We start from the raw sequence: 23,491 nt of genomic DNA, 5'->3' as shown, positions 1-23,491 counted from the left end.
GAGCAATTCATCAACTTCACCAACACATTCCACCCTGACCTTAAATTTACCGGGACCAGCTCTGACACCTCCCTCCCCTTCCTGGACCTCTCCACCTCCATTAATGACGACCGACTTGACACTGACATTTTTTACATACCCACCAACTCCCACAGCTACCTGGATTACACCTCTTCCCACCCTACCTCCTGCAAAAATGCCATCCCCTATTCCCAATTCATCCGCCTCCACCGTATCTGCTCCCAGTTCCACCACAGAACACACCAGATGGCCTCCCTTCCCACGTGGTTAAAGATGCCCTCCAATGCATCTCCTCCACATCCTGCAACTCCGCCCTCAGACCCCACCCCTCCAACCATAACAAGGACAGAACCCCCCTGGTGCTCACCTTCCACCCTACCAACCTTCGCATAAACCAAATCATCCACCGACATTTCTGCCACCTCCAAACGGACCCCAGCACCAGGGATATATTTCCCTCCCCACCCCTTTCCGCCTTCCACAAAGACTGTTCCCTCCGTGACTACCTGGTCAGATCCACACCCCCCCCTACAACCCACCCTCCCGTCCTGGCACATTCCCCTGCACAACCTGCACCCACACCTCCTCCTTCACCTCCATCCAAGACCCTAAAGGAGCCTTCCACATCCATCAATGTTTTACCTGCACATCCATTAATATCATTTATTGTATCCATTGCTCCCGATGTGGTCTCCTCTACATTGGGGAGACTGGACGCCGCCTAGCAGAGCGCTTTAGGGAACATCTCTGGGCCACCCGCACTAATCAACCACACCGCCCTGTGGCCCAACATTTCAACTCCCCCTCCCACTCTGCCGAGGGCATGGAGGTCCTGGGTCTCCTTCACCGCCGCTCCCTCACCACCTGAAGCCTGGAGGAAGAACGCCTCATCTTCTGCCTCGGAACACTTCAACACCAGGGCATCAATGTGGACTTCCACAGTTTCCTCATTTACCCTTCCCCCACCTCACCCCAATTCCAAACTTCCAGCTCAACACTGTCCCCATGACTTGTCCTACCTGCCTATCTTCTTTTCCACTTATCCACTCCACCCTCCTCTCTGACCTATCACCTTCATTCCACCCCCATCCACCCATTGTTCTCTTTGCTACCTTCCCCCACCCTCCTCCCTGACCTATCACCTTCATCCCCACCACCACTCACCTATTGTACTCTATGCTACTTTCTCCCCACCCCCACCCTCCTCATTTATCTCTCCACCCTTCAGGCACTCTGCCTGTATTCCTGATGAAGGGCTTTTGCCCAAAACGTTGATTTTACTGCTCCTCGAATGCTGCCTGAATTGCTGTGCTTTTCCAGCACCACTAATCCAGAATCTGGTTTCCAGCATCTGCAGTCATTGTTTTTGCCTTCTTCACTATCCTATCTACCTATGACTCCACTTTCAAGGAACTAAGAACCTGCACTCCAACGTCTCTTTGTTCAGCAACACTCCCTAAGACCTTACCATTAAGTGTATATAAGTCTTGCTAAGATTTGCTTTCCCAAAATGCAGCACTTCACATTTATCTGAATTAAACTCCATCTGCCACTTCTCAGCCCATTGGCCCATCTGGTCCAGATCCTGTTGTAATCTGATGTAACCCTCTTCGCTGTCCACTACACCTCCAATTTTGGTGTCATCTGCAAATTTACTAACTGTACCTCTTATGCTCGCATCCAAATCATTTATGTAAATGACAAAAATACATCACGTACAGATTTCATATTATAGTCAGTGGTGTTGTACTCAATGTTATTACGTATATTGTTCTGTACAGCTTTCATGCTAAACTAAGACAAACGTTTCTTCAAAGTCAACATGTAAACATGGATTGGAGTGCATGTAGTTTAATATTTTATTAACATTACTTTATTGAAACTTCCAGCTTCAGATGCACCACAAACAGAAGGTGGCAAGGAGTGGTACTATCTTGTCGGGGTTTTGGTCATTGCTATTGCCTTCTCAGCCTTGATTGCAATTGGTGCAAAATTTAAACTCTTTCACAAATACCTCACCAGCTACAGTCACCAGCTGCTACCAGAGCATGACGCCATCAGCCAAGACCATGACACATTTAGTGCGAATATGCCACGCAGTAATGAGATGGAGAACATCAGAGATGGAACAATGTATCCTCATGGTCTAGATGAAGATGATGGATACATTGAGGACAATTACATTCAAACAGAAGTGAAAGCTGAAGATGAACCGGATATACATGTTTCCATTTAAGAGGAACATTCAACAGGGTGCACCTCAAACTCTATCAAACTGCTCTGTTATTCAGGGTATGCACTATTTTAAGAAAGGCCAACTTATTTCTAACAAGACTCCCAGGTCTTTTCTCTCTCTTCATTACATGTGATAGCCAAAGGTTATTCCTGAATGTCATTGGAAATGTTCTCTTTACTGTTCATAAGAAAAACATATGTAAATGTTGGATTTAGGAAGAAAAATAGAAAATTCAGCAAACTGGCAACAGATTGATCAGCATCATAATGATGGAAAGGTCAAGTTAACATTCTCATGACCAAAATAACCCTTTGCTTTAATTTGTCCATATCTTTAAAATGATGCAATGCCTGTACATACTCCTCTCCCCAGAGAATTGGTCAGAGATCCAAACTCTTCCACATTAAATAGGATTTCAAAAATACTCCCTCCAATTGAGACATATATTATTTGCTGAAGACCTCTGTATGATGAGGAGAGCGAGAACTGCACAATTGGATGACTGCACTTTTGAACGGAAGGCAAAATTGTGAGATTTATCTTTGAGGGAAAATCTGGAAGTATAGCAATATAAAATTGAAATAGTGTGGAAAGTACCAGTAGTGAAGAGAATAAAAGACCAAAATGTGTGTCTGCTAAAGTATGAGGTGTGAGACATGAAACTAGGGAAAGGAAAAAAAATTGCAGTAAAATACCTAATCCAATCATAGCCAAAGTGTCTCAATAAATTGCTTATCTTCAATATCCTGCTCATATTGAGAGGCCTGGATCGAGTGCATGTGAAGAAAAGCATACAATGTTGAATACTCCTGATTAATGATTCAAAACTGGTTAGCAACAGGAAGAATGGAAAAATGCAGATTAAAAAGAAGTTTCTATTTATGGTAGAAGCTAAATAAATACCTTAAATGTAAAAAAAAGTGAATTCAGGAGAATCTTCTTTCCTCAAAGCAATGTTTTCAACAGTGAACCCTATGCAATTCTAAAGGGTTTGATAGAATTTTCACATCAGTTGAATATTGTACCAATTTGTTCAATTTTTCAAGATTTTTAATTATTTTTTAAGAGTAAATAATCATTCATTCCATAGTGTTTAAGAAGACAGCTCACTATCACCTTCTCAAAGTTATTAGGGACAGGCAACAAATGCTGGATTAGCCAGTGCTGCCCACATCCCATGAAAGAATAAAACATATACAGGGGGAGGAAAGGTGGGAGTGAGGGTTAGAGATCCACAGAATTTCACAAGAGAATGTTAAGCATGTGGAACTGTGAGATCACAGAGTGAGGGAGCATTGCTTTGATGTGTTGAAGCAGCTTCACTCTTCAGTTGATCTGGTCTGTGGTCAGGGACAGTGGAGTGTGATTGTAAGTGAGACACATAAGGGAATCCAAGGAGTAGTAAAGATGAATAAAATAGATGGATTTAAAAGGAAACTGGAAAGCACACGAGTGAGAAAGGAACAGAAAGCAACATGCATAGAGTTTAAGTGAAACACAAAGAGAGGAACTCACATTCAGCATAAACATTAGCAAATTGCCCACAGTGAATGGTTCTGCACTGTAAATTCTGTGTAACATTAATGCAGAGAAGGAATCTACAGGGTCAGAGGTTGGTGGGAGTTGAGCAAACTAATATAGAATGAGAGATGATTTAACATAGCCAAATTGGAAGAAAAAGTTAACGGATAATCAGAGGAACAATAATGGAAAATATTTGAGTGTGAGGTTGGTGCAGTTTAGCACAGCAGCACTCATATCAAGTTACAGGGTTTCCGGACTGTGGGAAAGTGCATACACCCCTACAATGGAAACTGAATGGCATGTAAAGTGCTTAAGGGAAACAAGATATGGATGAATGGTTGAAAAGATAGAGAGCTGAACATTTCCAGAATTTATTTCAGCTTGACAACAGATAACAGTTTTTTACTTTTTGATTATTATGGAGTAGGGCCACTCAAAATATGAGCATGGTAAAATTACTCAGCAGGCAATATTCCTCCACGTTCTGGATCAGTGGTGCTGGAAGAGCACAGCAATTCAGGCAGCATCCGAGGACAGGCAAAATCGACGTTTCGGGCAAAAGCCCTTCATCAGGAATAAATATTCCTCCACGTGTCCATCAACAACATCATTACTGTCATAAAAAACTTCACAAGCTTATTCAGAAAATTATGATCAAGAGTATAAGGACCATTACAAATGCATCACAGTGATTGTCAGTGAAAGTAAAGAAATGGCAGACATATTGAATCATTGTTTTTTTGTCAGTAGTTACAGTATAACAGCACATCAGACATCTCCAGGAAACTACGTTTGAAATAGATATATAGTCTCACCAACATTATCAAAAGCAATATAACAGTAATGAAGGCCCAGTAACACCCATTAGTTGATATGGTCAGTGGTTAAGGACAACAGTGTAACTGCAAGTAAGGCATCTAAGGAGACCCAAAGGTTTGGTGTTCAGCCTTTGCAATTGTTCATCAGGTTTAAGGTTCTTTCAGTTTGTTTGGATGGGAGTGAGGGCTGCAGGGTGGATTGTTTCCTGATGAAGGCTTTTGCTCGAAACATCGATTTTCCTGCTCCTCAGATGCTGCCTGAACTGCTGTGCTTTTCCAGCACTACTCTAATCTCCAGCATCTGCAGTACCCACTTTCGCCTGCGGGGTGGATAGCAAACTGACCATGGTAAAGGAAGCTGTTCAAAGGGAGGGAACAAAAACGAATGCGGCACTAAGTAGGGAGAGTATAGTGAGAGGTGATTGACACCGCTGTCTATACAACTAGGAGAAAACCACATAGTCTGCTGCCTGCTCAGTGCTATGATTCAGGCCAACTGCTCAGGGTTAAGGGGACCTTGCAGTGGAATAATGATGATCCAGTCATCATTCCATGGAGGTGCCAACAACATAGGGAAGACAAGGAAAGAAGTCAGTACAAGGAGCTACGCACCAAATTTTAAAAAAGTAGAACCTCAAAGATAATAAACACTGGATTGTTACCTGAGCCACATGCAAATTGACACAACATACATAAAATTAAAAAATTCCAATGGGGATCAAGACTTGCGTGGGAGGAATGGTTTCCAATTTGTGAGCGCTGGAAACAGTACAAAGAAATTTAGGATAAGACTGTAAGGGCATAAAGCAAAAGTGCAGAAGTAGGTCATTCAGCCCATTGAGTCTGCTGTGCTATTCAACAAGACCATGGATGATCAGACAACCTGATCAATCCACTTTTCTGCCTTTTTTCCATAACCCTTGATTCCCTGATAAGAGGGATAGACAGTTCACATCTCCTAGCAAATCAACAGATAAGGTAAAAGATTACAAAAATAATAAAAGGATTAAACTAATAGTCCTATTGTGATGGGCCAAAATAAACCCCCTTCAAATATATCAAGGAAGTAACCTAGAGCCTAATTTGTATCTTATTTAAAGGCAAGCGTAAGGCACCGTGTTCTGGATGTAACTCAATTGGTTTCACGATTCAGCTTTCAGCAAAATACACTTTATTCTTACTCTACAGTTAAATACAAAGACAAGAAAGAAGAAATGATGTAACTTTAACTTGATAGGAAAATTTAAAAGAATAATAGATTATTTAACTACTAAACAGTGACTGTTCCAATTTAGTAATACTTCATATTTATGAGTGGCATGATGGCTCAGTGGTTAGCACTGCTGCCTCACAGCACCAGGGTTCTGGGTTTGATTCCCGCCTGTCTGTGTGGTGCTCTGGTTTCCTCCTACAATCCAAAGATATGCAGGTCAGGTGAATTGGCCATGCTAAATTGCCCACAGTGTTAGGTGTGTTAGTCAGGAGTATGGTTTTGGGTGGGTTTCTCTTCGGAGGGGCGGTGTGGACTTGTTGGGCTCTAGGGCCTGTTTCCACACTGTAGAGAATCTAATCTAATAAACACACCCTAAGCAAAGGCAAATTCGGTAAAATAGATTGTCTCATATGAAATGTTTCTCCAGTTCAGGAGGAAAGAACACCAAGAGAAAATTCTGGCAGAGAGAGAGAGAGAGAGAGCTCAAGTGTTTTGCTGTAGCAGGGCTGCTTCAAAATCCCAACAACTACTGAAAGCCTTCTGTGGGAGCCTGACTCCACCCAATGCTGCTTCCATTGTTCCAAATTTAAAAATAACCCAAGGCCTCACAAACTGTTTACTTTATAGACTTTGAACAGACAGCTGTCCACCTCTGTCTTAAAACCGCTCTTCAAAAAACTCAGGACAAAATACTCTCTTAAAGCCATGGTATCATCACACTATATCTGATTGCACTTAGCATTCAGAACAAATGAACTGATAGCTCAAATAGAAATAAAGACCTACAACCTGATAGCCATTACAGAGGCATGGTTACAGGACAACATTGATTGGGACGTGAATCTTGAAAGGTATGGGACATGTATGATAGGCAGGAATCTGAAAAAAGGTGGTGGGTGTCGCTGTTAGTTAATAGGTGCATCAGCACAAGAGTGGGGATCTAAGCTTTGAAAACCAGGAAGTGGAAGTGGTTTGTGTTAAGGTGAGAATTGACAAAGGAAAGACCTATGGTGATATACAGGCTCCCAAAAAGTAACAAAATGATAGGATGGAGTGTAAAGGAAGAATTAATAGGAGTTTTCAGTAATGTACAGTGATAATCATTGGGGATGTCAATCAACATACAGACTACAAAAATCAGATGCGCAAACATAGCCTCGAAGAGAAATTCATAAAATGTTTTGATGATGGTTCCTTAGAACAATATATAGGGTCAACTAGACAGCAGCCATAGATATTATGCAACAAGAGAGGATTAATCAATGACCATATAGCAAATGTGCCCCTGGATTGCTGTGATCATACTATAACATGCATTCAGTTTGAAGGAGGGACGAGTGGGTCCAAGACTAATATTTTAAACTTAAACAAGAACAGTTCTGAAGGCAAGAAAACAAATCTGGCTAAAGTGAACTCTACACTAGACAAAGGGTTAGGTCAAAAGAGATGCAATTGCAAATATTAAAAGGAATATTTCAGAATAGACAGTTTCGATATATTTCAGTGAGAAATTAAGGTGAGAGAATGTGAATAAATGGTAGGCAGTTATAAGTGTTGTACCATAAGGATCAGTTCTTGGGCCTCAGTTAGCTACAATCTATGTAAATGACTTGGATCAGGGAACCAAATGTATCATTTCCAAGTTTGAAGAGGTGACCAAGAAGGTGGATGAAGGCAGATTAGTAGACTTTGTCGACATGGACTTTGACAAGTTTTTGCATGGTAAGTTTAGATGATGTGGGATCCAGGCAGGGCTAGCAAATTGGATACAAAATTGGCTTGACAGCAGGAGACAGAGAGAGGTGTAGAGGGTTCTTGTTCAGCCTGGAGGCCTTGACCAGTGGTGAGCCACAATGACAGGTGCTGGATCCACTGTTAATCATCATTTATGTAAATGGTTTGGATGATAATATAAAAAGCATGGTTAGTAAGATTACAGATGACATCAAAATTGGTGGCATAGTGGACAGTGAAGAAGGTTATCTAAGAGTACAATGGAATCCTGATCAATTGGGCCAGTGGGCTGAGGAATGGAAGATGGAGTTTAGTCTATGCGAGGTGTTACATTTTGGTAAGACAAATCAGAGCAGGACTTACGCAGTTAATGGTAGGGCTTGGGGACTATTGTCAAATAGAGAGACTGAGGGGTACAGGTATATAGTTCATTTAAAGTAGCATCACAAATAGACAGGGGGTGAAGAAGATATTTGACATGCTTGCTTTCATCGATCAGAGCATTGAGTACAGGTATTAGGATGCCATGTTACGCCTGGTAAGGCCACATTTGGAGTACTGTGTGCCCATCTGGTTGCACTTCGATAGAAAGGGTGAAATTCAACTGGTAAGGGTGCAAAAAAGATTTACAAGGATTGATTTGGATGAGTTGGGCTGAAGGGTCTGTTTCTAAGCAGTATGACTCTCTGACATAAAACTGGACTCCAGTTGTGAAGAGGGTACAAGGAAGCTTCAAGGTAATTTATACAAGTTGTGTGGGTGAGCAAACACATAGCAGATGCAGTAAAATGCAGCTAAATGTTAAGTTATACACTTTGCTGTGAAAAATAGAAAAGCAGATTATTATTTAAATGGTGATATATTGAGGGTAATGGATGTCTTTGTATAACAGGCAATGAAAGTAGACAGCAAGTAATTAGGAAGGCAAATGGTACATTAACTTGCATTGCAGGAGAATTTAGTTTAGAAGTAGGGATGTTTAACTAAAGTTACCCAGCATCTTGGTGATATTGTACCTGAATCTCATACTTACCATTGAGAGAATGCAGTGGGGGTTCACAAGGTTTCCACTGAGGACTGGGAGGCAATATCCCTGGAATGTTAATCCAGAGACCCTGGTAATATTCTAGGGACCCGGGTAAAAATCCCACATGGCAGATGTGGAATTTGAATTCAATCAAAATCTGGACTTAAGAGTTAATGATGACCATGAAACCATCGTCCATTATTGGAAAAACTCATTTGGTTTACTGATGTCCTTTAGGGACGTAAACTGTCATCCTTACCTGGTCTGGGCCTACATATATCTTCAGACCTGCTGCAATGTGGTTGACTCTTAACTGCCTTCTGGGCAATTGGGAATGGGCAATCAATTCTGGGCTTACCCAGTGATGTCCTCATCCCATGAATAAATAATACATCTGGCAGGACTGTCCTACAAGGGGGATTGATTTGATTGAGTCTGTGTTCAGTAGAATTTAGAAGGATGAAAGAGGATCTGATCGATATGTATAAAACTATAGGAGGGCTGAAGCTGGACACATTAGATGCAGGGAAGATATTTTCTGAAAGGATGTAGTCTCAGGATATATGGTAGACCATTTAGGACTGAGATTAGGAAAAGATTCTTCAATTATAGGGTAGTGAACGTGTGGAATTGTTTTACCATAGAAGGTTGTGGTGGTCAAGTAATTGCATATATTCAAGAAAGAAATAGGATTTTTAAAAGATTTTAAAGCCATCAAGAGGAATGAAGGGAAAGCGGGAATATTGCATTAGTTTAGAGGATCAGACATGATCATATTGAATGGTAGAGAAGGCTTGAGCGCTGAATGGTCTATTTCTACTACTCATTTTTACATTACTAAAAGTAATTGCAATCACTATCCATGATTAACCAAAAAAGTTAAGGATATTATGAGATAAAAAGTAGTTAATTATGCAAAGGTGTGTACCAGGCCAGAAGATTGAACAGAACATTTTTAAAAAGTGATGACAGAAAGCTAACTAGAAATATAAAAACAGATAATGCATCCACGAAGAGGAAAAGAGTTAACAAAATGAACTTTGCTCATATACAATATCAGTCTGGGGAATTAATAATGGAAACTAAGGAGATGAATTGAGAAGATATTTTGCATGGGAGGGGAGATTAAAAAAAAACAGGATATGACAGGCCAGTTAGCTTAACATCTGTCATAGGGAAATGTTAGAATCTATTATTAAAGAAGTTGTAGCAGGGCACTTAGAAAAATTCAAAGTAATCAAACAGTCAGCATCATGTGGAGAAAAGGAAATTGTGTTTTATCAATTTATTCAAGCTCTTTAAAGAAGTAATGTACTGTAAATTAGAATTCATGGATGTACTGTATTTAGATTTCCAAATGGTATTCATATGGTACTAAATCAAAGGGTTGTGAAGTAGAGTTTTTGAATATTTTTGAGGCTGATATAGATTGATTCTTGGTAAGCAAGGCAATGAAAGGCATTTGGGATTAGGTGGAAATGTAGAGTTGTGGTTACAATTAGATCAGCCATAATCTTATTAAATGGTAGAGCAAGCTTAAAGGGCTAAATGGCCTATTCCTGCTCAGTAATTCACATGCTTGTGTGTGAATAACATTAAATATCACAAGGATCAGATGGGTTTCTGTCTCACTGTGTAAAAGAAATAGCCAAGGATAATGTGGATGTTTAAACTACTTTTCTAAATTTCTTTTGATCCAGACGCCTTCCTTTAGATTGGAAAATATCACACACTGCAATTTTATTAAATATGATAAAAGAAAACTGGAGAAATAAAGGTAGTTTAGCCTAACATCCATTAATAGAAAATTTGCGATTGTAGTTATGGATAGGGTGACTAAATACCTCGAAAATCCATGACTGATCAGAGAGAGCTATGAGGCTTTATACAAGGGAGATCAAGATCAAAAAATCTGAATGAACATTTTGAAATGGAGACTGAAGTAACAGGCTGGGGATTGTTAATGGATCTTATTTATATGGCTTTCCAGAAGACATTTGAAAAATGTTCATTGCAAGAGTGAATTAGTTTGAGTTGAATCTCAAAGAATTGAAGGAAAAGTATTGACGTTATGCTGTAATTATCTGAACAACAAGAGTCAGAGATTAGGGATAATGGCCAGGTCGCCTATTTGGTGAAATGTTATGAGTGATGTCCTACAAGATTTTGCCTTAGTGTTTCAACTACTCACTGGTTTAACTATTGACTTAATTGATGAGTTTAAAAGCTACATATCCAAATTTACTGAAGACATGGAGATAGTCAATGTTGCAAGAAATGTAGATCAAACCATGGTAATGTCCCTATCTCTGAGCCAGGAATCCGGAAGTTGAGCTCCACCTGCTTCAGAAGTGTGACGTAAAATCTCTGGACAGGTTGATTAAAAAATATCTTGGCTCATAAATGATGGATCTTGTGGTGCACTGGCAGTATCCATACTTCTGAGTCAAGAGGTTCAAGTTCATGTCCAACCTGTCCCAGCGGTGTATAATAATATCTCTGAAAACATTGATTAGAAAGTAACTTAACACTGAAAAATGTTGATAGTTAAGTGAATAGATTTCATTGGAGACAACTGTGAGATCACCCATTTTGGATCGAAGAAGGAATGTTTATGAATGGCAAACAACTGATAGCAACACTGGGATGCAAAGAAACTTAGAGGGTCAAGGTACCTAGATCATTAAAATGGCATGAATGGGAAGCAAGAACATAATCAAAATAGAATACTGGCTTTTATACTCAGGATAGAATTAGGAAATACTTCTAGGCATAAACTGATAAAGATTTGGACCTCACTGTGTAATTGGTACTTGGTGCTAGATTGTTAGTTAATTTTAAACCTGAGATTTTTGTTAATCAAAAATATTAAGAGATATGAGGCAAGGGTGGGGAGAGGTTAGGTCACAGATCAACCATGTCTTCAGTGAATGGTGGAACAGGTTTGAGGGGCTGAATGGCCTACTGCTGTTCCTATATACCTTCTAATACTCACAGAAGACTATAAGAGAAGTTTTCAAATGCCTGTGGACGAGGAAAACAAATTACTTTTATATTTTTCATGACTTTAAAACATCCCATAAGCAATGATGGTACATCGTATTTAAGGAAAAATGTAGTTAAGCCATTGAAATTTGAAAAATGCCTAGGACTAAATGAAACATGCATGTCATAATTACAAAAGTGACTGTTGAGGATATATTGATTGGAATAATCAATGATTTAAAGAAAAAAATTAGAAGTTAATTCTCAATCTCTCCAGATTTAATTATTTTTCCACTCCCCGATACCTGGTAGTAAAATGACCAACAAACAGTCCATTGTTTGTTAAAACTTCTTAATAACTTATTAATGAACTTTCAGAAAGACCTTCTATGGAATTACATTAAATTTGTAATATTGCTAGCTGTGGAAATCCTAATCTCAGTGGGCTATCAGTTCATCCATCCTGTTGGAATTAAGTCAACAATGTAATAGCTGAAGTGGGGCATTATTTCAGACCATATTTTTCAGCTATCATTCAATGTTACCATTGGCAGTTTATGGTTGTCTGAGAGAGCAGGCTGGACTAGAGATTAAATAACCATCCAAAAAGGCTACCATCGGACTTTTACATTATGTAACAGACACCAGCCCACTGGTACTTTAAACAGATGAACAGCAAAGTGTCACTTAGCTGTATTCTTCATTTTGCTTCATGTGGGAAATTGAACGTTGCAAAAGTTTAGATGCTACACTTAATTATTACCAATACAAAGGAGGCTAAATCCAACTAAAATAGTGAAATAGATCAGTTTCAGTGCAAGCTTCACAAGCAGGCAAAATAAAAGAAAAAAACGTAGGGTGTTTTGTTATTTCTGAAAGCAACCTTAGAGGTTAATCTCATGCAGAAACACAAATAGATTGCTACTAATGTTGTAGGATTTATTTAAAAAAATAAACATAGCTGAGGCAATCAGTCAGAGTTCACAAGTCTGCAGCTTTGCTTTAATTTCTACAGTATTCCAACTCTCTGAAGCTGGATTAATATCCTTGGCCATTATTTCAAACTGAAAAAAAATGCAGCAGATATTGGAAGTCTGAAATGTAAATAGAAAATGCTGGAAATGTGCAGCCAATGCTGCAGCTTCTGTGGGGAAGAGACACAAAGCTGAACCTTTAGAACTGGCAAGAGTTAGAGGTGTAACAGCTGTACACAGGGCAGGAAAAGGAGGGACAGGAGGAAAGAACAAGAGCAAAGCTCTGGCAGAGGATGGAAGGTGGGGGAGATTAAATTGCAAAAGAAAATGACAATGCAAAGGACAAAGGAATGGTACTATGAAAAAGAAAGAAGCTAAAAATAGGAGAGGTGGTTAGGATTTGAAATTGTTCAACACAACATTGAATCTAGAAGGCTATAATGTGCCCATTTGAAAGATGAGTAGCTATTTCTGGGAGCAGATTTTAAAAAGTGTAAGTGACCAAACAAAGCAAAGTTTGAGTGGAAATTAGATCAATGATTGGGATCAGTTAACTTAGTTGGCTAGACAGCTAATTTGTGATGTAAAGCAATGTTAACAGTGCTGATTCCATTCCCACACCATCTGAGGTTACTATGAAGGGTACAACTTCTCCCCTTGCTTAAGGTGTGGTGACCCTCATATTAAACCACTATTAGTTTTTCTCTCTCTATCTCTCTTTCTCTCTCTCTAATGAAAGAGTAGGACTATCGCAACTTTATCTTTACAGAAGAGAAGTACAAAATGGGCATTTCTACAGATAGGTCAATGGCATGTCATGTTTCAGTTGATAATTAAATTCTATGGAACAATTTCAGCCATCAGAAGATAAAACCAACCAGAATTTCTGTTCATGGCCTTGATAATAAGCAGACAATGATGGGTTTAACACTCCAAGTTCCACATGCACAACATATTCCCAACCGTATTGAAGTGTGAAATTATATTGATATTGGAAAAGACTTATTTTTCACAACTGTAAACACTGTACTTTTTATGTATCACTGTAGCAGTCTGACACAACATTTAGATCTGAGTAATGTAGTGGTGTGTCACTGCAGAAGACATGTCAGTGTAATATTGCAATGGTATAAGATGTGAAAGCTGTAACAAGAGGTTGTATGTTATATTGGAAGACAAATAGAGACAGGATGGGAAATCAAAGCTCCACTAATATGATCTTATTTAGGAAATGTAAATATATCTGTTTTACACAAGTGATTATAATGCAATGACCTGTATTTGTGATGCATTCTAATAATATTCCGTGATTGATTATTGCTGATTTTGAAATTATGAAAACTACTACAATGTACTGAGTATATTCGCTGCAGCATTCAATGTTCAGGAAATAAAACCAATAATATGTCCTCTTTTTATGTAGTATCCTGTCACATCAAAGCACGTCACAGTTGGTTTCCTCGAAAATGTAATCGCCCTATCCTAGCAGCATCTCATAAACAGCGATGAGTTGATCTCATTTTCATGACATTACTCGAGGGCGAAATGTTGTCACAACTCAAGGAAAATGTTCTTTTTTTTCTTCAAACAAAGAACAGAATTGTTAACATTTACAGCAACAGATTTAACCTTTCATCTGAAAGAAACACTTTTGCAAAGTGGAAGGGAGAAGGTAGAATGGAAAGAGGCAAATTAATAGGGAAGAATGGGGAGGTGAGTGAAACGGTAAGGGAAAGGAAAAAGGAAGAGGGAGAAGGGGGAATGGGTAAATGCAAAGGAATAATGAGAGATGGAAGAAGGCAAAATGAAGGAAGATGTGACAGTGAATAATGATAAAGTCCATGAGGAGAGGCAACTAGAAGTGGAAAGGAGCACCAAAGGGAAGGAGAAGGGAACAGAAGGAAGAGGTGGAGGGGAAGAGTTATGGAAAGGAGGTATAGTGAGAGAGAAGTATGAGGATTGGAGGAAGGGTTACAAGGATTGGACAGAAATAGGCAGATGGAGGAGGATAGAGAGGAGAATGAGTATTGGAAAGGAATGAGGATGAGGTGCCGAGTGGAAAGGGAGAAAGAGCAGAGAGGGAAGGGGATGAAGATTTGAGAAGGTTTGGGAGCAGGGGAGGGATGTAATCAGAGTGACTAGCTGCCATGAAATAAAATAATGGGCACTTTAATTGTGGGATTTGATAGGGTGGAGTGGAGGTGATACTGGTAAGCATTTCAGCAGAGAATTTAAAGCACCCAAAATGTATGCATTATCTTGATCACAACATGATCATTTCTCAGTTGGCTAAGTCACTTATACTCCTTTCACATCACTTAACTGAGACTGTCACATGCTGGAAGTATGGTTCAGAAGATGTTCGTCAAGGAACATGACACTGTTTCACTTTGACAAAAGGGCAGTCTTTTCCCTGGTGTCAGAGAGTTTAGGGTGAGAGGGGAAAGATATAAAGGAGATCTAAGGGGCAACTTTTTCACACAGAGGATGGTACATGTATGAAATGAGCTGCCAGAGGAAGTGGTGGAGGTTGGTACAATTGCAACATTTAAGAGGCATTTGGATAGGTAAATGAATAGGAAGGGTTTGGAGGGATATGGGCTGGGTGCTGGCAGGTGGGATTAGACATGGTTGGGATATCTGGTTGGCATGGACAGGTTGGACCGAAGGGTCTGTTTCCATGCTGTACATCTCTATGACAATCCCTTAAAATACAGGAGAGCTGGCCACTCTGGGCAGAGTGGGTATGGAGGAGGAGCACAGAGCAATGGGGAGAAGGGTGTGAAAGGAGGTGAGGCAGAGAGAAAGGACCGATGGGGAAAGAAGATGTTTTCCCCTGTGGGAGAGTCAAGGACCAAGGGCCTAATCTCAGAATAAGGTTACCCAATCAAGACAGCGATGAGGAAGAATTTCTTATTTCAGAAGGTCATGAATCTGTGGAACTCTTTACCACAGAGGGATGTTGAGGCTGGGTCATTTGGCATATTTAATTATGAAATAGATTTTTAATCAATAAAGCAATCAAGTGTTACAAAGAAAACACAGGAAAGTGGAATGTTATAGTGCTCATTGCCAGTTATAGAAACGATTTGGATGTGAATATAGGAGGATGGTTAGTAAGATGGCCAAGAAATGCCAGATAATGTTTAATTTAGATAAATGTGAGGTGTTACATTTTGGTTAGTCAAGTCAGGGCAGGACTTATACTCTTAATGGTGGGGTCCTGGGGAGTGTTGCCAAATAAATAGACCTTGGGGTGCAGGTTCATAGTTTCTTCAAAGTGGAATCATAGGTAGCCAATGCATTGAAGATGATGTTTGGTATGCTTACCTATAGTGGTCAGTGCATTGAGTACAGGAGTCGGGAGGTCATTTTGCAGCTGTACAGGACATTGGTTAGGCCACGTTTGGAATACTGCATTCAATTCTAGTCTCCCTGTTTTAGGAAAGATGTTGTTAAACTTGAAAAGGCTCAGAAAAGATTTACAAGGATGTTGCCAGGGTTGGAGGGTTTGAGCCAGAGGGAGAGGCTAAATAAGCTGGGGCTAATTCTCCCTGAGCACCAGAGGTTGAGGAGTAACCTCATAGGATTTTATAAAATCATGAGGGGTGTGGATAGTGACTAGTCAAGGTCTTTTCCCCACGTTAGGGGTCCAAAACTAAAGGGCACAGCTTTAAGGAGAGAGGGGAAAGATTTAAATGGAACCTAAGGTGAGGGTGAGGTGCAACTTTTTCACACAAAGCATATATATGAGTTGCCACAGCAAGTGTGGAGATGGCTACAGTTACGACATTTAAAAGGCATCTGGATGGTTATGGAGCGTTTAGAGGGATAAGAGGCAAATGGGATTAGATTAATTTAAGATATCTGGTCGGCAAGGACGTGTTGGATCAGAAGTGGTGTACAACTCTATGATTCTGAATGGGAAGCAGACTCCATTGACTGAATGATCTATTTCTGCTCCTAAGACTTAAGCCCTTAGGAAGGGTGAGGAGGAATGTGGTGGACTAAAGGGCAGAGCCAGGAAGGAGCATCCATATTCACAGCAACATTGGCATCTCTGTCTTGTGCACAGAATTGTCATTGACTGTGTCTGTATCTAATGCATCCATGGCTCTGCATTCTAGCATCTCGATTCCCCCTGTGCTGTGCTGTGCAGTTCAGTATTTGAATGTTCATGTGCTGTGATGATACACGGACGGATGTTCGCCCCCGTTCCATGCGATCATGCTCCCGTTGCCTGGAGTTACAAAAGCTGTCGGTGTCGGTGTCCATGACGCGGAGGATACGGAAACAAGTCTAACCACGGCGAGGCGACAGACAGCACCCTACCGGCAACTGGGACTTGGCTGGTTCTTGAGCTGCTCGGAGGATCATGTCAGCCTCGGCTGTTTTCGTTCTCGACCTCAAGGGGAAGGTAAGGCCCGGAGTGTGAACCTCACTGGGTGTTTCAGTGCTTCATAAGCGGCGAGATAGTGAGGGAGAGTCTGAGAGAGGGAATAGGGGGGCAGTCTACCTGAAGACACAGGTGACCCTGCGTCAGTTTCACCTGAGCTTTGCAATTTCACTTGCAAGGGAGGAGCTCAGTTCGCTCAAACGTTTGAAAAAACTTTTAAATCAGGACCAAAGTTGTTTTCTCTACCCCCGCCCCCGGGTCTGAGGGAGTACATTTTTTTGTTTTGGCTGTAAATAAAATGGAGAAAAAGTTCTGCCTGGAATTCAACACTAATAAGGATTAGTTTTCATCATGGCTGTTTCTTTCGGTCTGTCCTTGAAACTCCTCCCCCCCACCCCACAGAGTGATGTCCGGGGCTTACTTGTCGGATTAGTTGCTTCGTGATGTCTTTTCAATGTGTGCAGGGAAGTCGCAAAACTAATAAGGAGCGCTTTACCAGCTCCCCTCCCCACCCCACATCAGGGGTCCCTGATGGAAGACTCAGAGTGTGAGCACTCCCACCTCCCAGGGACTTGCAACCCTCTGTATGTTTGCCAGCCCGAGGATTGCTGCTGATAAAACCTGTTTACATTTTCATCTCGAAACATCTGTGCTGCTGCCGTCACGCATACAAGACACTATAGACTGAGGCTCAAGTGAGTTGGCCAATGTCAGAGAAATGTTATTCCAGCTGAAATAGGATCCAAGTCTCTTGTCCTCCTTTTGAGTGTCACGTCCTGTGCAAAATTCCTCTCTGCGTTAACCCTTTCCTGTAATTATGGGGCTAAAGTACAAGGGGCCGCCTCCACAGTGGGCAGCCTGGAGCCTGCTGGGAAGGATATTCTGTTCCACATCGGAGACCAAATGTAAACGTTTCACCTCGCATCTCAGCTGGGTTCGCAGGGGCCGACCTGACCTTCCAGTCACCGCCCATTTTAATGCTCCTTCCTATTCCCTTTCTGACATGACCATCCTTAGCCTCCTCCATTGCCACAAATTGAAGGAACAGCACCTCATCGTCCGCCAGAGTAGCCTACAGCTGAAGCAGGGAAAGATCACTAAGCATTACAGCCATTGAGTTATACAGAACAGAAACAGACCCTTGGTTCAAGTCATCCATGCTGACCAGAAATCCTAAATTAATGTAGTCCCATTTACCAGTACTTTGCCCATATCCCTCTAAACCCTTCCTATTCATGTACCCATCTATATGTCTTTTCAATGTTCTAATTGTACCAGCCTGCACCACTTCCTCTGGCAGTTCATTCCATATGCATAGCACCCTCTGTGTGGAAAAAATTGCCCTTTAGGCCCCCTTTAAACCTTTCTCCTCTCACTTTAAACCTATGCCTTCTAATTTTGAACTCCCCTACCCAGGAAAAAAGACCTTGGCTATTCATCCTATCCATGCCCCTCATGATTATATAAACCCTTGTAAAGACACCCCTCTGAAATAGCCCCAGCCTATTCAGCCTCTCTATTATTCAAAATTCTGTTCTATCATACAATTCCATAACCCATGTCCAAGAAAATGCTGAGTGAAATGAATCAATATTCTGTGGCGTTGAGAAGGTTGAGAGATGAATTTAAGGCCATGGCCATCCATTTGGGTGGCTGAACTGTGGCAAGAATAGGAAATTGTCCTGATGTCAAACACAAGACAGAGCTTAATGTTCTACCTCTCTGGATTCTGCACAAGCTTTTCTCTGCTCTTCCTTGGACAGTTCACCCACATCTGAAATGATTTACCATCAAACCAAATCTTTTTGTCTTGAACTGTCATGGGCATCTCTGGGAAAAGTTCAGCCATTGTGAGCAAAGAAGACTGCCTTACAGGCTATGCTGAATTTAGAATTACAATATGTTCGTCAAGCTGTAATTTAATGAATAGGGAACACATAAAATTAGCAAAATAAGTAATAGCATTTATATTACAATAAGATTATTACCCCCCCCCCCCTTGAAATATCTCAGGCACTGGCTTTTACCAATGTATCAGCTTGCGCTTATGTGTGCTCGCCACATTAGCACACCAAAGCTTGCTAAACCTTGTTTTTGTTTGTTTTATACTGCTTGGTGCTGACCTATTGACAGCATTTTAAGCTTTTGTTGGTATGTAATGAAAAAAAGGGACTATTTATCCACAATATAGATTTATTCAGCTGGAAGCTTTCAAACACAATTAACTTAACAAATTCTCCATGTATCTTCAGCTGCCTCGATCTGCTGAGGTTTTATCTCCACCCACTTCTAATTAAGACCATAAGACGTAGGAGTGGAAGTAAGGCCATTCGGTCCATCGAGTCCACTCCGCCATTTAATCATGGCTGATGGGCATTTCAACACCACTTACCCACATTCTCCCTGTATTCCTTAATTCCTTGCGAGATCAAGAATTTATCAATCTCTGCCTTGAAGACATTTAACGTCCCAGCCTCCACTGCACTCTGTGGCAATGAATTCCACAGGCCACCACTCTCTGGCTGAAGAAATGTCTCCTCATTTCTGTTCTAAATTGACCCCCTCTAATTCTATGGCTGTGCCCACAGGTCCTAATCTCTCCATCTAACAGAAACAAATTCCCAGCATCCACCCTTTGTAGGCCTTGCATTATCTTGTAAATTTCTATTAGATCTCCCTCAAAATTCCTTCTAAACTTGAATGATTACAATTCCAGGATCCTCAGCTGTTCATCGTATTTTAGGCCTACCATTCCAGGGATCATCTGTGTGAATCTCCGCTGGACATGCTCCAGTGCCAGTATGTTCTTCCTGAGGTGTGGGGCTCAAAATTGGACACGTTCTAAATGGGGCCTAACCAGAGCTTTATAAAGTCTCAGTAGCACATCTCTGCTTTTATATTCCAACCCTCTTGAGATAAATGACAACATTACATTTACTTTCTTAATCATGGACTCAACCTGCAAGTTAACCTTTAGAGAATCCTGGACCAGCACTCCCAGATCTTTTTGTATTTTGGCTTTATGAATTTTCTCACCATTTAGAAAATAGTCCATGCCTGTATTCTTTTTTCCAAAATGCAAGACCTCACATTTGCTCATGTTGAATTTCATCAGCCATTTCCTGGACCACTCTCCTAAACCATCTAAATCTTTTTGCAGCCTCCCCACCATCTCAGTACTACCTGCTTGTTCACCTAACTTCGTATCATTGGCAAATTTCACCAGAATATCCCCAGTCCTTTCATCCAGATCAATAATATATAAAGTGAACAGCTGCGGCCCCAGTACTGAACCCTGCGGGACACCACTTGTCACCGGCTGTCATTCCGAAAAAGAATGTTTATCCTAACTCTCTGCCTTCTGTCAGACAGCCAATCCTCAATACATGCCAGTAGCTCACCTCGAACACCATGGGCCCTCATCTTACTCAGCAGCCTTCAGTGAGGCACGCTATCAAAGGCCTTTAGGAAGTCTAGATAGATAACAAACACTGGGTTTCCCTTTTCTAACCTAATTGTTATCTCTTCAAAGAATTCTAACAGGTTTTTAGTCACAACCTCCCCTTACTAAATCCATGCTGACTTGTTCTAATCCAACGCTGCACTTCCAAGAATTTAGTAATCTCATCCTTAATGAGAGATTCTAGAATGACAACTAAGGTTTGGCTAATCGGTCCATAATTTTCCATCTTTTGTTTTGACCCTTTCTTGAACAAGGGGATTACAACAGTGATTTTCCAATCATCTGGGGCTTTCCCTGACTCCAGTGACTTTTGAAAGATCACAATCAAAGCCTCTGCTATTTCTTCAGCCACTTCCCTCAGAACTCTAGTATCGGGAGCAGGAGATCTATCAATTTTTAGACCTTTTAGCTTTTCTAGCACTTTCTCTTTTGTAATGGCTACTATACTCAACTCTGCGCCCGACTCTCCTTAATTGTTGGGGTATTACACATGTCTTCCACTGAGAAGGCTGACACAAAGTACTAATTAAGTTCTTCAGCTACTTCCTTATCTCCCAGCACTAGCCTTCCTGCATCAATTTGGAGCTGCCCAATGCTACATTTGCCTCTCGTTTGTTTCTTATGTATCGAAACAAACATTTCCAATCATTTCTAATATTATTGGCTAGCCTACCTTCATATTTGATCCTCTCCTTCCTTCTTTCTCTCCTTCTTATCCTCTGTTTGTTTCTGTAGCCTTCCCAATCTTCTGATTTCCCAGTGCTATTGGCCATTTATAGGCTCTCTCCTTTTCTTTGATATATTTCCTGACTTCCTTTGTCAGCCATGACTGTCTAATCGCCTCCCCCTCTGTACAGTGTCCTCAATTACACCTAGAAACTCCTGCCATTGTTGCTCTACTGTCTTTCCCACTAGGCTCTGCCTCCAGTCGATTTTCTACAAGTCCTCTCTCATGCCCCTGTAATCACCTTTTATTTAACTGTAACACTATTACATTCGATTTTGCCTTCACTCTTTCAAACTGCAGACTGAACTCTACCTTATTATGATCGCTGCGTCCTAAGTGTTCTCTTACTTTAAGATCTTTTATAAAGTCTGGCTCATTACATAGCACTAAGTCCAGAATAGCCTGCTTCCTTGTGGACTCCATCACAAGTTGTTCCAAAAAGCCATCCTGTAAGCATTCCCTTTCTTCGGATCCACTGGCAACATTATTCACCCAGTCCCCTGCATATTGAAGTCCCCCATGATCACCTTGACCTTGTCTTCTGACATGCCCTATCTATTTCCCTGTAGATCTTGCACTCCAAGTCCTGACCACTGTTAGGAGGTCTGTACATAAATCCCATTATGGCATTTTTGCCTTTGTGGTTCCTCAACTCCACCCACACAGACTCCACATCCTCTGCTCCTATGACATTCAGTGTCATAGATTTAATTTAATTCTTAAGTAACAAGGCAACACCACCTCGTCTGCCCACTTCCTGTCATTTCTATAAGTTGTAAATCCTTGGATGTTTAACTGCCAGTCCTGAACCCCCCTGCAAACACATCTCTGTGGTGCCTACCACATCATAATCATTCACGATGATTTGTGCCGTTAATTCATCTACTTTGTTACAAATACTATGAGCATTCAGGTAAAGCACCTTAATGCTAATTTTCTTATCCTCATGATTTCCAAAATCTCTAGTGATATGTCCTAAATTGTCCTTTTTTGCTTCATTCCTAGTCTGCCTTGAACTTAAACCCTGCACACATGCCAACCTGCTGCTTATCTTTCTACTTGACTCCATACTCCCTGTCGCTTTCCCTTCCCCTTCCCCCCCCCCATGATTGCTTTAAATGTGTTGTCCTTCACAGTTGTATCATTGCCACTACCTGTATGAAAACATATCTTTTCTTTTAACCTGCATAGTGTTATGCATTTTATTAGTCATTTGGGTGCTTTTATGCAGGTCATGTCATGTGACTGAGTTAGTTCAGGTGGGTCAAGTTCTGCTCCACTGTGAGAAAAAAATGGCCAGTTTTTGAACAATGCAGGTTTTCAGCTGTCCAGTTGTGAGATATTGGATTTGACCTGCATCAGCCTCATGTAGCTTAATGCCTTTGGTTAACAAAACATTATCTATCTCAAGCTTAAAATTAACTGTGTTCTAACATCAGTTGCCATTTGGCAGAGGCTAAATCAGATTGGAGAAATTAATGTGTGGAGTACAAACTCATGTGGATTCAGGTTTGTAAGGTACTGACACCAGTGTTGGGAAGAATGGGATCTGTATTACTGTGATGACATCTATCTGACCTGTGCTGTGACCAGTGGCTGTGGTTTATGAGCTGCATAACTAGTGAAGTACAAAGGCTTGTAAACTACCCAGTATGGACAAGGGATCAAATTTGGGAAGAAATAGTAAGTTGAAGTGTAAACACAAAGCAAAGAGAAAGATATTAATATCAGAATGATAAATGGACCTTGACAGGAACGGATAGAAAGTACAAGACTAAGAGTAACTTAACAAATAAAGCTAGAGGCTATAAGAAGAAAATGGACTTGACCTGTCCACAAAGACCGTTCCCTCCGTGACTACCTAGTCAGGTCCACACCCCCCCACGACCCACCCTCCCATCCTGGCACTTTCCCCTGCCACCGCAGGAACTGTAAAACCTGTGCCCACACCTCTTCCCTCACCTCTATTCAAGGCCCTAAAGGAGCCTTCCACATCCATCAAAGTTTTACCTGCACATCCACTAATATCATTTATTGTATCCGTTGCTCCCGATGCGGTCTCCTCTACATTGGGGAGACTGGGCGCCTCCTAGCAGAGCGCTTTAGGGAACATCTCCGAGACACCCGCACCAATCAACCAAACCGCCCCGTGGCCCAACATTTCAACTCCCCCTCCCACTCTGCCGAGGACATGGAGGTCCTGGGCGTCCTTCACCGCCGCTCTCTCACCACCAGACACCTGGAGGAAGAACGCCTCATCTTCCGCCTCGGAACACTTCAACCCCAGGGCATCAATGTGGACTTCAACAGCTTCCTCATTTTCCCCTTCCTCCACCTCATCCTAGTTTCAAACTTCCAGCTCCGCACTGTCCC

General features: G+C 41.2%; 2 protein-coding genes across 2 annotated transcripts in view; both read left to right on the top strand.

Annotated features, from left to right (window-relative positions):
- cunh1orf210 (chromosome unknown C1orf210 homolog) overlaps positions 1–13,945 on the top strand; it is a 57,570-nt gene extending 43,625 nt beyond the window's left edge. The window contains exon 5 of the mRNA XM_043698904.2: positions 1,911–13,945. Coding sequence (XP_043554839.1) covers positions 1,911–2,257 — 347 coding nt within the window. The 3' untranslated portion in view covers positions 2,258–13,945. The remainder of the gene's footprint in view (positions 1–1,910) is intronic.
- A 2,792-nt stretch (positions 13,946–16,737) lies between these two features.
- Positions 16,738–23,491, top strand: part of LOC122554226 (AP-1 complex subunit mu-1-like) — an 88,403-nt gene continuing 81,649 nt past the window's right edge. The window contains exon 1 of the mRNA XM_043698899.2: positions 16,738–16,949. Coding sequence (XP_043554834.1) covers positions 16,908–16,949 — 42 coding nt within the window. The 5' untranslated portion in view covers positions 16,738–16,907. The remainder of the gene's footprint in view (positions 16,950–23,491) is intronic.

This window comes from Chiloscyllium plagiosum, unplaced genomic scaffold (assembly GCF_037043375.1).
Source record: "Chiloscyllium plagiosum isolate Xiang-an unplaced genomic scaffold, Cpla_swu_hap1 HiC_scaffold_9, whole genome shotgun sequence".
NCBI classification, from domain to species: Eukaryota; Metazoa; Chordata; class Chondrichthyes; order Orectolobiformes; family Hemiscylliidae; genus Chiloscyllium; species Chiloscyllium plagiosum.
The sequence above is the reverse complement of the archived record's forward strand: the minus strand, read 5'-3'. Positions and strand labels throughout refer to the sequence as shown.